The 23,484-nt window shown below is 38.4% G+C and overlaps 1 protein-coding gene across 1 annotated transcript in view; it reads right to left on the reverse strand.

Moving 5' to 3' along the window:
* Positions 1-4,896: 4,896 nt before the first annotated feature.
* The window catches only part of LOC121386615 (contactin-2-like), a 39,814-nt gene continuing 21,226 nt past the window's right edge, over positions 4,897-23,484 (reverse strand). The window contains exons 10-15 of the mRNA XM_041517573.1: positions 22,990-23,020; positions 13,622-13,695; positions 10,489-10,533; positions 8,122-8,174; positions 7,253-7,348; positions 4,897-5,196 (exon numbers count right to left, since the gene is read on the reverse strand). Of these exons, the coding sequence (XP_041373507.1) occupies positions 5,011-5,196; positions 7,253-7,348; positions 8,122-8,174; positions 10,489-10,533; positions 13,622-13,695; positions 22,990-23,020 (485 nt within the window). The 3' untranslated portion in view covers positions 4,897-5,010. The remainder of the gene's footprint in view (positions 5,197-7,252; positions 7,349-8,121; positions 8,175-10,488; positions 10,534-13,621; positions 13,696-22,989; positions 23,021-23,484) is intronic.

Here is a 23,484-nt window from a genome sequence, read left to right on the forward strand (position 1 = left end):
GTCGTTAAATACCATTTATCTCACAACGAGTTGTTTATATAGAGAATACTACATGAGTGGTCCTTAGATACCATTCATCTCACAACGAGTTGTTTATATAGAGAATACTACATGAGTGGTCGTTAAATACCATTTATCTCACAACGAGTTGTTTATATAGAGAATACTACATGAGCGGCCGTTAGATACCATTCATCTCACAACGAGTTGTTTATATAGAGAATACTATATGAGTGGTCCTTAGATACCATTCATCTCACAACGAGTTGTTTATATAGAGAATACTACATGAGCTGCTGTTAGATTCCATTTATCTCACAACGAGTTGTTTATATAGAGAATACTACATGAGTGGTCATTAGATACCATTTATCTCACAACGAGTTGTTTATATAGAGAATACTACATGAGTGGCCGTTCGATACCATTTATCTCACAACGAGTTGTTTATATAGAGAATACTACATGAGTGGTCGTTAAATACCATTTATCTCACAACGAGTTGTTTATATAGAGAATACTACATGAGTGGTCCTTAGATACCATTCATCTCACAACGAGTTGTTTATATAGAGAATACTACATGAGTGGTCGTTAAATACCATTTATCTCACAACGAGTTGTTTATATAGAGAATACTACATGAGCGGCCGTTAGATACCATTCATCTCACAACGAGTTGTTTATATAGAGAATACTATATGAGTGGTCCTTAGATACCATTCATCTCACAACGAGTTGTTTATATAGAGAATACTACATGAGCTGCTGTTAGATTCCATTTATCTCACAACGAGTTGTTTATATAGAGAATACTACATGAGTGGTCATTAGATACCATTTATCTCACAACGAGTTGTTTATATAGAGAATACTACATGAGTGGCCGTTAGATACCATTTATCTCACAACGAGTTGTTTATATAGAGAATACTACATGAGTGGTCGTTAAATACCATTTATCTCACAACGAGTTGTTTATATAGAGAATACTACATGAGCGGCCGTTAGATACCATTCATCTCACAACGAGTTGTTTATATAGAGAATACTATATGAGTGGTCCTTAGATACCATTCATCTCACAACGAGTTGTTTATATAGAGAATACTACATGAGCTGCTGTTAGATTCCATTTATCTCACAACGAGTTGTTTATATAGAGAATACTACATGAGTGGTCATTAGATACCATTTATCTCACAACGAGTTGTTTATATAGAGAATACTACATGAGCTGCCGTTAGATTCCATTTATCTCACAACGAGTTGTTTATATAGAGAATACTACATGAGTGGCCGTTAGATACCATTTATTTCACGAGTTGTTTATATAGAGAATACTACATGAGCTGCCATTAGATTCCATTTATCTCACAACGAGTTGTTTATATAGAGAATACTACATGAGCTGCCGTTAGATTCCATTTATCTCACAACGAGTTGTTTATATAGAGAATACTACATGAGCGGCCGTTAGATACCATTTATCTCACAACGAGTTGTTTATATAGAGAATACTACATGAGCGGCCGTTAGATACCATTTATCTCACAACGAGTTGTTTATATAGAGAATACTACATGAGCGGCCGTTAGATACCATTTATCTCACAACGAGTTGTTTATATAGAGAATACTACATGAGCGGCCGTTAGATACCATTTATCTCACAACGAGTTGTTTATATAGAGAATACTACATGAGCTGCCGTTAGATTCCATTTATCTCACAACGAGTTGTTTATATAGAGAATACTACATGAGTGGCCGTTAGATACCATTTATTTCACGAGTTGTTTATATAGAGAATACTACATGAGCTGCCATTAGATTCCATTTATCTCACAACGAGTTGTTTATATAGAGAATACTACATGAGCTGCCGTTAGATTCCATTTATCTCACAACGAGTTGTTTATATAGAGAATACTACATGAGCGGCCGTTAGATACCATTTATCTCACAACTAGTCGTTTTAAAATGTATCTAATGAGCGAAAGCGAGTTGGATATGTTTTTCAACGAGTTGTAACAGGGCTCACTCTGGATCAAAAATACCTGTAGCCAAAATATTAGCCAAATGGAATTTTTATTAGCCATATTAAAAATGCTTTAGCCAAATTTGTTTTACGCAGTACTGTATAGAGTATTTATATATGAATATGAAAATGTATCTTTTTCAGCTAATTGTATACAAACTGGAATAAATGGGAATAACAAAACCTTAATGGGGGTAGGGGCAGTTAATATATTACTTCATTTTTTTTCAGCGTGGGTGGGGTTGGGATGGGGTTAAGCAATATCTTCAGTCTGAAGCCAGTACCCCATACACCCACCCCCACTTCTAAGGCCTATGACATTAAATTAACAAACATACAGAAATATGGGGGTGGGTGGATGCTTATGGATGGTGTTGTTTTTTCTTTGTTTCTTTTTTCCCAAATAAAAATTTGAGAGCTTTTTTTTTTACTTTTTTTTTTTTATATAGAACTCGTTATTTCTTTAAATAGCAATCTTTATGTTAGTTTGAATAACTTTTTTTTTTTTTTAAGTGACCCATCAATTCCCCACCTCAAACGATTTCATAATTTGTGCCATATTGTTGCTGTTGATTTCAGCGTCGTGTTAAATGCTTGTTGTGATTTCTGCTTACAAAATACCTCAGCTAAGAATGCCGACTTCACCACAGTATACTCCATTTTCCAACAACACCCCCCCCCCCCCCCCCCAAAAAAAACCCAACAACAAATCCTTTAATAAAATTAAAATTTACTGGTCTTTTTAAAATCCAGCTAACTTATTAAATGTCACCTCACAGTCTTACAAATTTATATCGAAAATGATCTAACAAATATGATTACTGTAAATATGATTACTGTAAACTAATTTTATTCAGTGTACATTTAACTGCAATTTGTATAATTTAAATACTGCATGTTCATTTCCGTTAATTGCGATCTGCATGTGTGCTCTTGACCATGGGTACGAAACTAACAAAGACAAAGGAATAAACAAAAAATGCAGTTAGGTATTCATTGATGCGAACAACTATTGCTTTTCTACAAATTTACATCAAGATTTACTTCTGTGTAATCATATTGTTTAATGTCCGCAACGATGTCTTTTGACACGTGGGTGTCAGCTGACTCTGAAGCGTGACGTATATTCGCACTGAGAGCTGTCCTCAGTTCAGCCAACAAACGTTCTTCCTAACGTTCGCGAACTATTTGATTGATGTTTGTCGTGTCCATTTGGTTTAACGTGAAGCGCACAAACCAGTCTAAGAAACGTTTTGTTTTCGCTCGGTCTGGCTGAACTCAGACCTTGAGATGGCCTACATGTCTTTTGGCCCTGAACTGGCATGTGTATTCAAATTAACACGCATTGTCGGTCTGTTTTTATTACTTTGGTTCAAAGATTTTACAAATTAAAAATAACAAGTTACAGATCTTCCAGACATTGCTGTCATAGGCTAAATGTTTAATGCATGCCGTTAAAATTAATAACCGTGATTATTAAAATAAGCAAACATAAGGCCTACGCTGTATTCTGCATGACACCGTTTCTCGTTACCGGTTGCGAGATCGCTATTATGCTAATTGAATATTTGGTAGTATTATTATGTTTGAGGTGACGGATAGATTATGTCTCCATTTGTTCACATCAGAAGACAGAAAATGGCGTAGCCAACATTTTAGCCACTTGCAAATTTTATTAGCCATTTTTTGTAAAAATTAGCCAATGGCTAATTTGGCTACCGACAGTGTGAGCCCTGTGTAAGATAAACAGACACAAATGTACATATATTATTTGATTTCTTACATATCCTCGAAAACCAGGTTTTAAGTAAATTTTAACATCTTTTTTTTTTACTAACAGTTATTTACAGCCTATGAACTTACGCATTACAGACAAATGATTGTCTGGTTAACTATATGTCACAGTGTAATCGATTTCAATTGTGCTGTTTTTTCATTGGATGTATGGCATTGGTGATCTGGTCATCACCTAGAAGCAGCCAGTCGTATGTCTTGAAATTGTTAACAAAGATACATGTGTTAGCAAGTATGTATTACCAAAGTAACGAATGATGTTCTCACCAACGGGCGGGTCTCATAATTGAAAACAGTTTCAATATACAATGAAACTCCCCGAAACCAAACCCTCTATAAATTGGAATTCCTCAAAACAGTTTCAATATACAATGAAACTCCCCGAAACCAAACCCTCTATAAATTGGAATTCCTCAAAACAATTTCAATATACAATGAAACTCCCCGAAACAAACCCTCTATAAATTGGAATTCCTCAAAACAATTTCAATATACAATGAAACTCCCCGAAACAAACCCTCTATAAATTGGAATTCCTCAAAAGTGTGAGTGTCATCGACCTTAGTTCAATTAACTGGTAGAAAGGTGCCAGTAAAACTGTATGGCACGTCCTTCGATGGTAATGCACCCTTTTCATTGCTTAATAGGTCTTGTCATTCAGGAAGTAGACGGCCATTGCTACGAATTCATTAATGAAATGAAATGTTTTATTTAACGACGCACTCAATACATTTTATTTACAGTTATATGGCGTTAGACATATGGTTAAGGACTACACAGATATTGAGGAAGGAAACCTGCTGTTGCCACTTCATGGGCTACTCTTTTCGATTAGCAGCAAGAGATCTTTTATATGCACCAACCCACAGACAGGATAGCACATGCCACAGCCTTTGATATATCAGTCATAGCGCACTGCCTAGAACCAGAAATAGCCCAACGGGCCCACCGATGGGAATCGATCCAACACCGAATGCGCATCACGCTCTGGGCTATGTTCCCCCTCCCCACAACCCCCCGCTACGTGTGAAAAAACATTTGCAAAAGGACTGGAAACTATTAGTTACTAGCCACAGTGATGGTCTATTTTTTTTTCTTCTTAAGACTCCTACTTGCAAGAAAACATTTACAAAAGGACTGGTGCCAGAAACATTTAGTTGTTGATCACAGTGACGGTCTATTTTTTCATGACCATATTTTCATACGCCGAGTCGTCTTCTTGTTCTGGATCTTCTGGCAGAGCTTTCTTTGTGAAGTCAACCGTATCGTAATTCGTCGCGTTCTCTTTTCCACAGATGACAGGCGTTTCCGTGGTTTCACTCGGCAATGCTGAGAAGTCAAGATCTGAATACACGACATCCTCCTAAAAAAAGCATAGAAAAAGAAAACTTATTTTAAATCATCATTATTATAATAATTATTATAAATATTATTTTAAACGTACATTGTATTCTTTTTAAGTTTAGTCACCGGTAGTTTTGTTTTACGTTTTATTTATAATAATTGCTTGTTATAATAACTAAATATTTATGCCCCACGTAAACCGAGTCACGCTCAGGAAGGAAGGACGCACTCAACACATTTTATTTAAGGATATATGGATATAAATTACAAACATACTGATAGAAGAAAATAAATAAGGGAAAGAAAATGTTTTATTGAACGACGCACTCAACACATTTTATTTACGGTTATATGCCGTCGGAGATATGGTTAAGGACCACACAGATATTGAGAGAAGAAACCCGCTATCGCCACTTCATGAGCTACTCTTTTCGATTAGCAGCAATCTTTTATATGCACCATCCCAGACAGGATAATACATACAATGTACCACGGCCTTTGTTACACCAGTTGTGGAGCACTGGCTGGAGCGAGAAATAGCCTAATGGGTCCACAGATAGGGATCGATCCTAGACCGACCAAGCATCAAGCAAACGCTTTACCACTGGGTTACATCCCGTCCCGATAGTCACGTTCAGACGTATTTGTACTAACAAGCCTATAATCAGGAGTGGGAATTGGTGAACTGTACAAAAAAAGAAGAGAAAATCTAGAGGGGTTCCTAGGTTAAAATCGGTGCCGTCTGACACATTTTGAAGGAAAGGACGATTAGAAGGCGAGGAAAACAGCTGATCCGAGGAGACTTCCCTCCCCTGTATAATGGATTATGTTTGAGAATGACCTAAAAAATGTGGACTTATGACAAAATAACGGAGACCAGAGCTCGTAAATTATGAAGCCACACAGCACCATCAGCAGACATACACTCTTCTTTTTATTTTATTAAAAAAATTTTTATCCTACTACTCTCTCTCCTTTCATTCCTTTGAATTCCATCTTCTTTCTTCCCGATCTAGTAGCTCCTCATATATCTTTCAACTTCTCTCACCGTCCACCTCCACATCCCAGTCCTTGTCTCTCCAACCACGACAGGTGCCATTTCCCCATCAGCTTTTAGCTGTGGGCTTAGTCCAACCACATTGGAAAGTGTTCAATGGCCCCTTTTCTTTGTTTCACTTTTTTTTCTTTTTCTTTTATCCCACTGTCATCTTTCCTTCCTCTCCTTTGAATTCCATCTCATTTCTTCCCAATCTGGCAACTCCTCCTATCGTTCAACTTCTTTTGCTGTCCACCTCCACATCCCAGTCCTTGTCCCTCCAACCGCAATGGCCCCTTTTCTTGGTTTTATTTTCTTGGAATCAGAATTGATTTTACTGGGAGGTTTGTTGCTTTTGTTTGTGGGGTTTTTTTTTTTCAGTCAGTTTAAGCAATGCTGAAAGGGGGGACAACTCTCATAATAATGGTGTAAAAACAGGGTCGATTCCTGAATCTATAACTTAATGCAATATCATGTCGTGTGTTGCCTGTTAAGGTTATTTGAGACTTGCTTCCCTCGTCATACCCCTTCAATTAATGAGTGGTAACCTGCCTCGGTGGTGTCGTGGTTAATCCATCAGACATAAGGCTGGTAGGTACTGGGTTCACAGCCCGGTACCGGCTTCCACCCAGATCGAGTTTTAACAACTCAGTGGGTGGGTGTAAGACCAATATACCCTCTTCTCTCTCACTAACCACTAACCAACTAACCCACTGTCCAGGACAGACAGCCCAGATAGCTGAGGTGTGTGCCAAGAACAGCGTGCTTGAATTTTAATTAGATATAAGCATGAAAAAAAGTTGAAATGAAATGCATGGAGTTTTAATACTTCAAAGTCTAGATGGTGAACTTGGGTTTTTTTGCCGTTAGTAGCAAGGGATCTTTAATATGCACCATCCCACAGACAGGATAACACAATGGTATGACAGGCAAGCTCGTTTAGTATTCTACGTTTATGTTGTGAATGTTGCTTCAAGCACCGACTATGTAGCTGCTTTAGTGACAAGTTTTCACTGTGCAATCTAATTGGGTGAAGCACCTTTTTTGAAGGGATGTCGTTATTGTTGCTAGGCGACACTTCCTCAGAGTCGTATTTTTTGTCAGGTATAAGAGGAGCTTTTTCGTTTTCCTCCATCTGTGAAGAAAAAAACAACAACCAACATTAAATAGGAAACATTTTTAATTGTTGGTGAATTTATCACAATATAACAGAAGCAAATATCAGAATTTCCCATAGCATAGTAAAGCAATTTTATACGAAAAAAATTTTCTCTATCAACACACTTTTACTTTGGTTTTTAACCCGTTTTTAACCTGTGACATAAGTTAATTGCAAGTGCTAGCAATGAACATGTGTTTCAGCAGATAATGTTTAACTGTATTTTAAATCTGTTTCTGAGGATATATAAGAAACAGAATAATACATTCATTACACGCTGTTTACCTCATTTTATCCTGCAATCACTGTTTACATTGGCTGATTATGATCACAGATAAAGCAAAGTCATAAACGTATACTAGCAGATTATGACTTTTGCCGTCACTCATGTGACATCATGCATACATGTACATGTAGCTACATTACAAAATCGCTTTGTTTTTTACCTCTAAGTCACCGTACAATGTAGCTGAAATGACAGAAATAATAGCTTTTCCTCTTAATTTTTATGGTCTGCAGGATAAAGATAATAACTAGTTAATGACATCGAATGAGAAATTCCCCATTCTTACTGTCATAGGATAAAACCGATATCCGACGTCATTAACTCGTTGTTCTCTATGTAAGATAAATGTACCACGTTTTAACATGAACAAATGTTTGCATCTTACGTCAAGCCCATTGCAATGACAGATTATACCTATAATTCACCGCTTCAAGTAAACTTGAAACCTCGATTCCTTACATACCTTTTCTTCTTTTTCATCTTTCGGAGGTTTTTCACCATTATCATGTGGTGTTTCTGAAACAAAAAGATTTTTTTTTCATCATTACCATCAATGACTGAACCCTTTCCTGCCAGTGCACCACGGCTGGTATATCGAAGGCATGGTACATGTATGTGCTGTCCTGTCTGTGGAATAGTGCTAATAAAAGATCCCATGCTACTAATGGAAAAATGTAGCAGGTTTCCTCTCTGAGATTATGCGAGTCAATCTAGTTAAAGTTACAGTTTGTTTTCTTTAACAACACCACTAGAGCACTGATTTATTAATCATTGGCTATTGGACGTCAAACATTACATATATAGTCTTAAAGAGGAAACCCGCTACATTTTTCTATTAGTAGCAAGGTATCTTTCATATGCAATATTCCACAGACAGGATAGCACATACCACAGCCTTTGATATACCAGTCGTGGTGCACTGGCTGGAAAGGGAAATAGCCCAGTGGTCCCACCGACGGGGATCGATCCCAAACTGACCTCGCATCAAGCGAGCACTTTACCACCGAGTCCAAATAGCATTCTGCGTGTACTAATAAGGCTACACACGTCCCCCATAGGGCCCAACTAATGTTTGTATTTATTACCCATATGGGCAGTGAAATGTGGGTGAACATATTTTCTATCTTTCCCCGCTGACGTCATGATGTTAGTTTGGTGACGTCATCGGTTTCCTCGACTGTCGTCTCTCGTTGATGAGATTTTACAAAACATTTAGCTCCATCAGTGTTCAGTTTTTGTTGAAATCGTTTGAGCAATTTGTTCTTGTTAACAATTAAACATGCCAGGGCTCGAAATGCAGTGTTAGTACATGCACCGGTGCATGCTAATTTTTGTGTGTGCATATAACTTTTAAAACTGGGTGCACGCGGTGCATGCTAATATTTTTCAAGTACTGTTTATTGCGTATACTAGTATCCTGTTGTCTACCAGATTCAGACTCAAGTTATTGAATTTTGTGTATGCATTTCGTAATCTGTTCGCCACATGAAAACGATAGCTTATCTTATGGGCGCATCCATTTTGTATCCCATAATCCTACTTACAACAATGGCGCCCTTTCGGTCATTTCCGTGAAATATATTTGCGAAAATTGCCGGCAATATCTCGGTTATATCCGTGAACGGTATTAGGGAAGGTGGTCGAGACCGATTTTGGGGTATCCACATGCACAACACAGTTGTTGTCGTCACTGACAAATTGAACTCCGCCAGATCTGTGATCAATACAAAGTACCGTAACTGCCGTGAACATTTTCGACCTCAGATATGGGCACTTGATCAGATGATTGCGAACGTGCAGGTGTGTTACTCGCGTAGTTGACTCGAATTTAGCCAGTGATTATTTCAATCGCATCTTCTCGAAAAATTCTGTAGGCTAATTTATATTATACCAACAGATCTTATCGAGTTAAAAAAGTTGAATCCGGTTCCTCTTGGAAAAAGAACCCCCCCCCCCCACCCCTCGACAGTGACTGTGATCCAGCATGGATGTCAGACAGTGATACTGATAGTGACAATTAAGAGTTAAATTAAAAAGAAAATGATAATCAACACTGTAATCAAGGTAATTAAAATAGTATTTTCCTCATTGTTAACAGGATTTACCTTATTTTTGGTGCATGCAACTTTGTTTTCAGCATGCACCTGGTGCACGTAGATTTCTTTTTTCATTTCTAGCCCTGCATGCTGTAAACTAATTTCTTTGTAGTTCATTCACTTCCCACTAGAAACATCAGTTCATTACGAATGTGACCTCTCTTGCTTACATTTGATTTGTGTACCTAAAGATAGCTTTTGACGTCATTGCTTTTCTTTGGTGACGTCATCAGTCTCCTCAGACTTTCACGTCTTGTATAGTATATAGTTTGTGTCATGTAAGAAGTTTAAAGTTAAGTTTCCATACAATAACCTACTCGATACTCGGAATTACAGATTATCTGTCCCTCATGAAATTAATGTTGTCAGACACTCGCTAAAGCTCATGACTGACAACATTAATTTCACTCAGGACAGATAATTCGTAATTCCTCGTTATTGTCTATATACCTTACATTCAAGGGCAGTAATCGGTAGATTGCCATTAATTTAAACATGATCTATAACTCTACATGATAAAGCTATGCACAAAATGTCAGCTCAATATACTGAGACATTAATTACGAGAACAAAAAAAAGTGAACACCAGATAGTTATAAATTTTTTAAATGATTCTGCAGGTCAATATTGATTGCAACAGTTTTTTTGTATCTTACTCAAACACAGTTTTTGTCTGAAATTAAATCAGCTGTGTGAAGGTTAAAAATGTGTTTCACAAATAGATGCCATACTACCTTCATCTGTCATTTTGGGATTCTTCTTCACTTCCGCATACAACTCTGGAAAAAAATCCAACACTACATTAATTTTGTATATCAAAAAAAAGTTTGTTTTATTTAATGACGCCACTAGAGCACATTGATTTTTTATCTTATCATCTGCTATTGGACGTCAAACATATGGTCATTCTGACACTGTTTTTTAGAGGAAACCCGCTGTCGCCACATAGGCTACTCTTTTATGACAGGCAACAAGGGATCTTTTATTTGCGCTTCCCACAGGCAGGATAGCACAAACCATGGCCTTTGTTGAACCATATATGGATCACTGGTCATTGCAAGTGGTTTACACCTACCCACTGAGCCTTGCAGAGCACTCACTCAGGGTTTGTAGTTGGTATCTGGATTAAAAATCCCATGTCTCGACTGGGATCCGAACTCAGTACCTACCAACCTGTAGACTGATGGCCTAACCACGACACCACTAAGGCCAGCGTATATAGTAAAGAGACTGTTATGAGTGTGCTACCATTGTAACAGAAGAAGAAAATGTTTTATTTAACGATGCACTCAACACATTTTATTTACGGTTAAATGGCATCGGACATATGGTTATGGACCACACAGATATTGAGGGAGGAAACCCACTGTTGCCACTTCAGAAATGTGGGTTGAATGTTACTATATTTGGCAGCGTAAGACTCATTAACAAGGACAGTGGCGTGACGTCACAAATGATAGGTTTAGTGCTGAAACATACACAGTGACATAACAAAAGAAACGATATCTCCTAGGAGAATATCGCAAATTATAGTGCCAGTGGCAAAAGACAGGCAACAGTGGCGATCTCTGGTTACAGCCTTATGGGCTTTTAAGCTTGAAGGGGATTAAGTAAGTAAGTAAGTGATATCTCCTATAAAACCTTTAATGGAGGATAAATCTCAATTCAGCTAAGACTTGTAAAGAGAAAAACAAAAGTATTTCTTTTATTGTTAAAGACCGACAAAATCTTTTGGCCTGTACATTTACAAAACTGATACAGGTGTGAAATAATCTTCAAAAAAATCAAAACTTTTATTTTTTGTACTTTGACAGGTTGCCAAATTTCTTTCTTTTTTGGTGTAAACCATGTCATCATGCTTCCAGTGACCTGCGTTTAGCTTCACAGAAAAAGGTACAAAAATTGTAATGTTGTAACACAACAAACTTTGAAATATAATCAAAGGATTTTATTTTAAATTTGTGAACCCCAGGGCTTCTAGATTATGGTAGCCACACTTCCATGGCTGGTGATATTTAATGTTGGACTAGTAAATAACTACTATTGCCATGCCAGACAGGGCTTCTAGATTATGGTAGCCATACTTCCATGGCTAGTGATATTTAATGTTGGACTAGTAAATAACTACTATTGCCATGCCAGACAGGGCTTCTAGATTATGGTAGCCATACTTCCATGGCTAGTGATATTTAATGTTGGATTAGTAAATAACTACTATTGCCATGCCAGACAGGGCTTCTAGATTATGGTAGCCACACTTCCATGGCTGGTGATATTTAATGTTGGACTAGTAAATAACTACTATTGCCATGCCAGACGGGGCTTCTAGATTATGGCAGCCACACTTCCATGGCTGGTGATATTTAATGTTGGACTAGTAAATAACTACTATTGCCATGCACGACAGATAGTGAAAAAAAAAGTCAAATGTTGCAGTTAAGTCTATTTTGTAAATATGAATATTCTGCCCCTGCCCAATCCCCAATGTTAGTGTTTTTAAGCTCTATCTCCATCTTTAGGTGACACATCTGATTATTATTATTATTAATATTATTATTATTATTTAGTAAAATTGTATTAACTTAAAGTAAAGTATGGCTAGTGGATTTTTAATTGTGGCTAGTAAAACTATTTTAATGACTATTCCCATGGCTAGTGGATTTTTAATTGTGGCTAGTAAAACTATTTTAATGACTATTCCCATGGCTAGTGGATTTTATAGAAATTGTAGAAGCCCTGTAAACACACAGGGCCAAATTTACGCAGCCTGTTTCTCCTAAATGCATGTGTTTAAGCATAGTAAGTAGATGTAGTTACATGTGTGTAAGTCTAAAACATGTGTTTAAGCATAGTAAGTAGATGTAGTTACATGTGTGTAAGTCTAAAACATGTGTTTAAGCATAGTAAGTAGATGTAGTTACATGTGTGTAAGTCTAAAACATGTGTTTAAGCATAGTAAGTAGATGTAGTTACATGTGTGTAAGTCTAAAACATGTGTTTAAGCATAGTAAGTAGATGTAGTTACATGTGTGTAAGTCTAAAACATGTGTTTAAGCATAGTAAATAGATGTAGTTACACGTGTTTAAGTCTAAAACATGTGTTTAAGCATAGTAAGTAGATGTAGTTACACGTGTGTAAGTCTAAAACATGTGTTTAAGCATAGTAAGTAGATGTAGTTACACGTGTGTAAGTCTAAAACATGTGTTTAAGCATAGTAAGTAGATGTAGTTACACGTGTGTAAGTCTAAAACATGTGTTTAAGCATAGTAAGTAGATGTAGTTACACGTGTTTAAGTCTAAAACATGTGTTTAAGCATAGTAAGTAGATGTAGTTACACGTGTGTAAGTCTAAAACATGTGTTTAAGCATAGTAAATAGATGTAGTTACACATGTGTAAGTCTAAAACATGTGTTTAAGCATAGTAAATAGATGTAGTTACACATGTGTAAGTCTAAAACATGTGTTTAAGCATAGTAAATAGATGTAGTTACACATGTGTAAGTCTAAAACAGGCTTGGTAAATAGTTTCTTAACTGCTTTTCACTGAAACATATTACAAAAATATAAATTCAAAAGGGTTGCATGATAAAAGAAATTTCAGGTCACTACGTTTTGATATCGTGACTATTATATGGCTCAGTCCGATAACAGTGTAACAGGTCGATCTTCACCGTTATCTAAACCTTACTAAATAACCACGACATCAAAACATAGTAACCTGATATTCTATAATGCATCTATGTAAATGATGTGCCAAATTTCATGCACACACATCAAAAAATAGGTTAAGCAAAATTAGATCTGTGCAAGCCACATGTGAACAAAAATGATCGGTCTCACAATTTTCAGAGACCTGATTCATCACCTTCAACTGATGCCTTTTTTTCATCCACCGTCGATCCATCTGCGTTCACTTGAGGTTCTTCTAAAAATGGTTTCCTGGAAATAAAAATAATGACAACAATTGTGACTGCTACATCTGTGTGTTGCCTACTAAATCGTGACATTTGTTTTAAGACAGGATTTCAAAAAGTGATACAACAATGTATTATGGAGGTCAATGTTGTGAGTACTGTACCATACAAAAGAAAAAGAAAGACATGTTTTATTTAACGACGTTTTATTTATTTACGGTTATATGGCGTTGGACATATGGTTAAGGACCACACAGATATTGAGAGAGAAAACCCGCTGTCGCCACTTCATGGGCTACTCTTTTCGATTAGCAGCAAGGGATCTTTTATATGCACCATCCCACAGACAGGCCTTTGATATACCAGTCGTGGTGCACTGGCTGGGACGAGAAATGGCCCAATGGGACCACCGACGGGGATCGATCCCAGACTGACCGCACATCAAGCGAGAGCTTTATCACTGGGCTACGTCTTAATTACAAAGTGAACAACAATACCAGTGAGGTACATGTATATGATAAACCTGTCGAGCAGGAGAAGCGCACAAATTAATGAATGTGTTACCGTATATTGCTGTGTATTAGCCGACTTCTGAAGTCTAGAAATACTTTCCAAAAGAAGAGTCGGCTTATACACGGAGGCAACAAATTCATAAAATTCCGATAGAAAACACTCCCGACCCAGACTTACAAATTTTGATCAGACCCTTAGAGCCTTTCACAGCTTATGTAACCATAATTTGTGCACAATATAAATAATACACCCCATCATGCAATATTATGTAGTTTTTTGTTCTTGAATGCATTAATAGTTTGATGAATAATAATAAAAATTACTTGTTTTATTGTCATTTCAATGGTAAAAACGTGTTCCGCCATCTTTGTTTGACACCTCTGTCTATATCATTTTGTAAGCTCTTATTTGATTGGATTACACAATTTTGTGTAAACAACAGCCATGGACCACAGAATCGTTTTTCTGTGTGGAGGGGAAAACGGGAATTAAACATGCCTTAATGAGTTTATTATTTTCTGTCCAGTGAATAATTTAATTACTTATGTGCAATGATATGTTGTTACAGCTTGAATTGTTTATTTTCCTGTTATGATTTATTGGTGCTCAATTATTTTTGCACGGCATGGAACTCTTTAGCATTGTGATGACGATTACCATGTCTGTAATAATTAAAGGGGAAAAAATACAATGAAAAAGAAAAGCACAAGTCTATTTGTTGACAGTATTATTGAAATCAATACAATGTACAACTGGACAAAAGATGACTTCGGCTTATACACGAGGCCGATGATTTTGTACTTGATATTTAGGGTCAAACTAAGAGATCAGCGTATCCAAGGAGTCGGCTAATACACACCAATATACGGTATATGAACTGATACGGTAGATATGGCCCAGACAAGCATTTCCTTTAATGTGCAAAAGTAAAAAGTAGGTCGCAGTGAATAAAGTAGTGTCGGAAATAGAATAAAACTGATTTTCATTGATTATTTCTTTCATATTAAACAGACAAGTAAATATTTAGTAAATATCTATTTAATGATACTCTACCTAATTTAGCATTTATTTGTTTGGGCTCTCATTGGTGTACAAGGTGGCGTTTACTCTTGAAATTAACAGAAAGATGTCATTCGAAGTGTTGGTCATCCTGATGTTTTTTAATATCACAAAATGCATTTCTGATATTTTTAAAAACGCATGTGTGTCTGAGAAGTAACAGTTACGAAGTCGAGTTTTAGTATATTTTTAGAGGGTATTTCACCATTTCAAAGTCACGGACTCATGTTTCACTCAATTGTAACTTTATCCAAATGTGTCACAGGGCCCAACTTCACAAAACACCGTAAGCCTAGTTTTGCACATAAACATAAATCTACGACTAAACCACAATTTTCTTTTGTCATTAAAATACTTCAGCTTCCGTAATGATATAATTTCTGTGTGAAATAGACGCCAAACACGTGTTAACACATGACCGGTGTAACTGCTACTAGCAGACGTAAACTTACGATGTTTAGTGAAATAGACGCCAAACACGTGTTAACACATGACCGGTGTAACTGCTACTAGCAGACGTAAACTTACAATGTTTAGTGAAATAGACGCCAAACACGTGTTAACACATGACCGGCGTAACTGCTAGTAGCAGACGTAAACTTACGATGTTTAGTGAAATAGACGCCAAACACGTGTTAACACATGACCGGCGTAACTGCTAGTAGCAGACGTAAACTTACGATGTTTAGTGAAATAGACGCCAAACACGTGTTAACACATGACCGGCGTAACTGCTACTAGCAGACGTAAACTTACGATGTTTAGTGAAATAGACGCCAAACACGTGTTAACACATGACCGGCGTAACTGCTACTAGCAGACGTAAACTTACGATGTTTAGTGAAATAGACGCCAAACACGTGTTAACACATGACCGGCGTAACTGCTACTAGCAGACGTAAACTTACGATGTTTAGTGAAATAGACGCCAAACACGTGTTAACACATGACCGGCGTAACTGCTACTAGCAGACGTAAACTTACGATGTTTAGTGAAATAGACGCCAAACACGTGTTAACACATGACCGGTGTAACTGCTACTAGCAGACGTAAACTTACGATGTTTAGTGAAATAGACGCCAAACACGTGTTAACACATGACCGGTGTAACTGCTACTAGCAGACGTAAACTTACGATGTTTAGTGAAATAGACGCCAAACACGTGTTAACACATGACCGGCGTAACTGCTACTAGCAGACGTAAACTTACGATGTTTAGTGAAATAGACGCCAAACACGTGTTAACACATGACCGGCGTAACTGCTACTAGCAGACGTAAACTTACGATGTTTAGTGAAATAGACGCCAAACACGTGTTAACACATGACCGGCGTAACTGCTACTAGCAGACGTAAACTTACGATGTTTAGTGAAATAGACGCCAAACACGTGTTAACACATGACCGGCGTAACTGCTACTAGCAGACGTAAACTTACGATGTTTAGTGAAATAGACGCCAAACACGTGTTAACACATGACCGGCGTAACTGCTACTAGCAGACGTAAACTTACGATGTTTAGTGAAATAGACGCCAAACACGTGTTAACACATGACCGGTGTAACTGCTACTAGCAGACGTAAACTTACGATGTTTAGTGAAATAGACGCCAAACACGTGTTAACACATGACCGGCGTAACTGCTAGTAGCAGACGTAAACTTACGATGTTTAGTGAAATAGACGCCAAACACGTGTTAACACATGACCGGCGTAACTGCTAGTAGCAGACGTAAACTTACGATGTTTAGTGAAATAGACGCCAAACACGTGTTAACACATGACCGGCGTAACTGCTACTAGCAGACGTAAACTTACGATGTTTAGTGAAATAGACGCCAAACACGTGTTAACACATGACCGGCGTAACTGCTACTAGCAGACGTAAACTTACGATGTTTAGTGAAATAGACGCCAAACACGTGTTAACACATGACCGGCGTAACTGCTACTAGCAGACGTAAACTTACGATGTTTAGTGAAATAGACGCCAAACACGTGTTAACACATGACCGGTGTAACTGCTACTAGCAGACGTAAACTTACGATGTTTAGTGAAATAGACGCCAAACACGTGTTAACACATGACCGGTGTAACTGCTACTAGCAGACGTAAACTTACGATGTTTAGTGAAATAGACGCCAAACACGTGTTAACACATGACCGGCGTAACTGCTACTAGCAGACGTAAACTTACGATGTTTAGTGAAATAGACGCCAAACACGTGTTAACACATGACCGGCGTAACTGCTACTAGCAGACGTAAACTTACGATGTTTAGTGAAATAGACGCCAAACACGTGTTAACACATGACCGGCGTAACTGCTACTAGCAGACGTAAACTTACGATGTTTAGTGAAATAGACGCCAAACACGTGTTAACACATGACCGGCGTAACTGCTACTAGCAGACGTAAACTTACGATGTTTAGTGAAATAGACGCCAAACACGTGTTAACACATGACCGGCGTAACTGCTACTAGCAGACGTAAACTTACGATGTTTAGTGAAATAGACGCCAAACACGTGTTAACACATGACCGGCGTAACTGCTACTAGCAGACGTAAACTTACGATGTTTAGTGAAATAGACGCCAAACACGTGTTAACACATGACCGGCGTAACTGCTACTAGCAGACGTAAACTTACGATGTTTAGTGAAATAGACGCCAAACACGTGTTAACACATGACCGGCGTAACTGCTACTAGCAGACGTAAACTTACGATGTTTAGTGAAATAGACGCCAAACACGTGTTAACACATGACCGGCGTAACTGCTACTAGCAGACGTAAACTTACAATGTTTAGTGAAATAGACGCCAAACACGTGTTAACACATGACCGGCGTAACTGCTACTAGGAGACGTAAACTTACAATGTTTAGTGAAATAGACGCCAAACACGTGTTAACACATGACCGGCGTAACTGCTACTAGCAGACGTAAACTTACAATGTTTAGTGAAATAGACGCCAAACACGTGTTAACACATGACCGGCGTAACTGCTACTAGCAGACGTAAACTTACAATGTTTAGTGAAATAGACGCCAAACACGTGTTAACACATGACCGGCGTAACTGCTACTAGCAGACGTAAACTTACAATGTTTAGTGAAATAGACGCCAAACACGTGTTAACACATGACCGGCGTAACTGCTACTAGGAGACGTAAACTTACAATGTTTAGTGAAATAGACGCCAAACACGTGTTAACACATGACCGGCGTAACTGCTACTAGCAGACGTAAACTTACAATGTTTAGTGAAATAGACGCCAAACACGTGTTAACACATGACCGGCGTAACTGCTACTAGCAGACGTAAACTTACAATGTTTAGTGAAATAGACGGCAAACACGTGTTAACACATGACCGGCGTAACTGCTACTAGCAGACGTAAACTTACAATGTTTAGTGAAATAGACGGCAAACACGTGTTAACACATGACCGGCGTAACTGCTACTAGCAGACGTAAACTTACAATGTTTAGTGAAATAGACGGCAAACACGTGTTAACACATGACCGGCGTAACTGCTACTTGCAGACGTAAACTTACAATGTTTAGTGAAATAGACGCCAAACACGTGTTAACACATGACCGGCGTAACTGCTACTAGCAGACGTAAACTTACAATGTTTAGTGAAATAGACGCCAAACACGTGTTAACACATGACCGGCGTAACTGCTACTAGCAGACGTAAACTTACAATGTTTAGTGAAATAGACGCCAAACACGTGTTAACACATGACCGGCGTAACTGCTACTAGCAGACGTAAACTTACAATGTTTAGTGAAATAGACGCCAAACACGTGTTAACACATGACCGGCGTAACTGCTACTTGCAGACGTAAACTTACAATGTTTAGTGAAATAGACGCCAAACACGTGTTAACACATGACCGGCGTAACTGCTACTAACAGACGTAAACTTACAATGTTTAGTGAAATAGACGCCAAACACGTGTTAACACATGACCGGCGTAACTGCTACTAACAGACGTAAACTTACAATGTTTAGTGAAATAGACGCCAAACACGTGTTAACACATGACCGGCGTAACTGCTACTAACAGACGTAAACTTACAATGTTTAGTGAAATAGACGCCAAACACGTGTTAACACATGACCGGCGTAACTGCTACTAGGAGACGTAAACTTACAATGTTTAGTGAAATAGACGCCAAACACGTGTTAACACATGACCGGCGTAACTGCTACTAGCAGACGTAAACTTACGATGTTTAGTGAAATAGACGCCAAACACGTGTTAACACATGACCGGCGTAACTGCTACTAGCAGACGTAAACTTACGATGTTTAGTGAAATAGACGCCAAACACGTGTTAACACATGACCGGCGTAACTGCTACTAGCAGACGTAAACTTACGATGTTTAGTGAAATAGACGCCAAACACGTGTTAACACATGACCGGCGTAACTGCTACTAGCAGACGTAAACTTACGATGTTTAGTGAAATAGACGCCAAACACGTGTTAACACATGACCGGCGTAACTGCTACTAGCAGACGTAAACTTACGATGTTTAGTGAAATAGACGCCAAACACGTGTTAACACATGACCGGCGTAACTGCTACTAGCAGACGTAAACTTACGATGTTTAGTGAAATAGACGCCAAACACGTGTTAACACATGACCGGCGTAACTGCTACTAGCAGACGTAAACTTACGATGTTTAGTGAAATAGACGCCAAACACGTGTTAACACATGACCGGCGTAACTGCTACTAGCAGACGTAAACTTACGATGTTTAGTGAAATAGACGCCAAACACGTGTTAACACATGACCGGCGTAACTGCTACTAGCAGACGTAAACTTACGATGTTTAGTGAAATAGACGCCAAACACGTGTTAACACATGACCGGCGTAACTGCTACTAGGAGACGTAAACTTACGATGTTTAGTGAAATAGACGCCAAACACGTGTTAACACATGACCGGCGTAACTGCTACTAGGAGACGTAAACTTACGATGTTTAGTGAAATAGACGCCAAACACGTGTTAACACATGACCGGTGTAACTGCTACTAGGAGACGTAAACTTACGATGTTTAGTGAAATAGACGCCAAACACGTGTTAACACATGACCGGTATAACTGCTACTAGGAGACGTAAACTTACGATGTTTAGTGAAATAGACGCCAAACACGTGTTAACACATGACCGGTGTAACTGCTACTAGCAGACGTAAACTTACAATGTTTAGTGAAATAGACGCCAAACACGTGTTAACACATGACCGGTGTAACTGCTACTAGCAGACGTAAACTTACAATGTTTAGTGAAATAGACGCCAAACACGTGTTAACACATGACCGGTGTAACTGCTACTAGCAGACGTAAACTTACAATGTTTAGTGAAATAGACGCCAAACACGTGTTAACACATGACCGATGAAACTGCTACTAGCAGACGTAAACTTACAATGTTTAGTGAAATAGACGCCAAACACGTGTTAACACATGACCGGTGTAACTGCTACTAGCAGACGTAAACTTACAATGTTTAGTGAAATAGACGCCAAACACGTGTTAACACATGACCGGTGTAACTGCTACTAGCAGACGTAAACTTACAATGTTTAGTGAAATAGACGCCAAACACGTGTTAACACATGACCGGTGTAACTGCTACTAGCAGACGTAAACTTACAATGTTTAGTGAAATAGACGCCAAACACGTGTTAACACATGACCGGTGTAACTGCTACTAGCAGACGTAAACTTACAATGTTTAGTGAAATAGACGCCAAACACGTGTTAACACATGACCGGTGTAACTGCTACTAGCAGACGTAAACTTACAATGTTTAGTGAAATAGACGCCAAACACGTGTTAACACATGACCGGTGTAACTGCTACTAGCAGACGTAAACTTACAATGTTTAGTGAAATAGACGCCAAACACGTGTTAACACATGACCGGTGTAACTGCTACTAGCAGACGTAAACTTACAATGTTTAGTGAAATAGACGCCAAACACGTGTTAACACATGACCGGTGTAACTGCTACTAGCAGACGTAAACTTACAATGTTTAGTGAAATAGACGCCAAACACGTGTTAACACATGACCGGTGTAACTGCTACTAGCAGACGTAAACTTACAATGTTTAGTGAAATAGACGCCAAACACGTGTTAACACATGACCGGTGTAACTGCTACTAGCAGACGTAAACTTACAATGTTTAGTGAAATAGACGCCAAACACGTGTTAACACATGACCGGTGTAACTGCTACTAGCAGACGTAAACTTACAATGTTTAGTGAAATAGACGCCAAACACGTGTTAACACATGACCGGTGTAACTGCTACTAGCAGACGTAAACTTACAATGTTTAGTGAAATAGACGCCAAACACGTGTTAACACATGACCGGTGTAACTGCTACTAGCAGACGTAAACTTACAATGTTTAGTGAAATAGACGCCAAACACGTGTTAACACATGACCGGTGTAACTGCTACTAGCAGACGTAAACTTACAATGTTTAGTGAAATAGACGCCAAACACGTGTTAACACATGACCGGTGTAACTGCTACTAGCAGACGTAAACTTACAATGTTTAGTGAAATAGACGCCAAACACGTGTTAACACATGACCGGTGTAACTGCTACTAGCAGACGTAAACTTACAATGTTTAGTGAAATAGACGCCAAACACGTGTTAACACATGACCGGCGTAACTGCTACTAGCAGACGTAAACTTACAATGTTTAGTGAAATAGACGCCAAACACGTGTTAACACATGACCGGCGTAACTGCTACTAGCAGACGTAAACTTACAATGTTTAGTGAAATAGACGCCAAACACGTGTTAACACATGACCGGCGTAACTGCTACTAGCAGACGTAAACTTACAATGTTTAGTGAAATAGACGCCAAACACGTGTTAACACATGACCGGCGTAACTGCTACTAGCAGACGTAAACTTACAATGTTTAGTGAAATAGACGCCAAACACGTGTTAACACATGACCGGCGTAACTGCTACTAGCAGACGTAAACTTACAATGTTTAGTGAAATAGACGCCAAACACGTGTTAACACATGACCGGCGTAACTGCTACTAGCAGACGTAAACTTACAATGTTTAGTGAAATAGACGCCAAACACGTGTTAACACATGACCGGCGTAACTGCTACTAACAGACGTAAACTTACAATGTTTAGTGAAATAGACGCCAAACACGTGTTAACACATGACCGGCGTAACTGCTACTAGCAGACGTAAACTTACAATGTTTAGTGAAATAGACGCCAAACACGTGTTAACACATGACCGGCGTAACTGCTACTAGCAGACGTAAACTTACAATGTTTAGTGAAATAGGCCCCTGCTTTGTAGATTAACTAAACTTAGTGGTAATTTTCATGGGTTGAAACTAGGGTCTGTGACTTAAAATTTAATGTTGTGGAAACTGTTGTTAAATGTGTTTCTATACACTTAAAGTGTAAGAAAATCAATATTATTAATAATCAACAGTAATGGGGTTTTTCCTTCAAGTAATTTGAATGTTATACTTTTTGTCTTTAAGCCTGGGGTTTAAATATAACACAAAAAAATATTTTCTCCAAAAATTACAAACTGGTATTTAAACCCTGGGCATAGATACATGTACACATACCAGAATTTCCAATAATTACACAATGAAATAAGTCCGGCTTAGACACCAGAATATGTCATATACTTACTGATATTCTACAGTGCTCTCGACATCTGACTCTGGAAAAAATTAAAAAGTTTTGTAAGTTATTCAAGTTAACACAAAACATGTTATTACCAACAAAAAAACCCGGCAACATCGACAGCAAAAACATAACCTTTCTATTGGTGCATTTTATAACATCCACAGGTCAAAGTTTGAAGATTCCTGTGCACTGGCCACTACAACGCAGGGTTTCTGCCAGAGGGTACACACGTCAGCTATCTGGACTGTCTGTCCAGGACAGTGGGTTAGTTGTTAATTGTTAGTGGTTAGTGACAGAGAGAAGGGTACAGTGGTCTTTCACCTACCCATTGAGTCATTAAAACTCACTCTGGGTGGGAGCCGGTACTGGGCTAGCGCGAACCCTGTGCCTACCAGCCTTATGTCCGATGGCTTAACCACGACACCACCGAGGCCGGTTTAACACTAGCTGGTCCAGTCAGTTTTCCTGGACCACAACATAATATATATTAATTATGTT

The sequence above is a fragment of the Gigantopelta aegis genome, chromosome 12, assembly GCF_016097555.1.
Source record: "Gigantopelta aegis isolate Gae_Host chromosome 12, Gae_host_genome, whole genome shotgun sequence".
Classification (NCBI taxonomy): domain Eukaryota; kingdom Metazoa; phylum Mollusca; class Gastropoda; order Neomphalida; family Peltospiridae; genus Gigantopelta; species Gigantopelta aegis.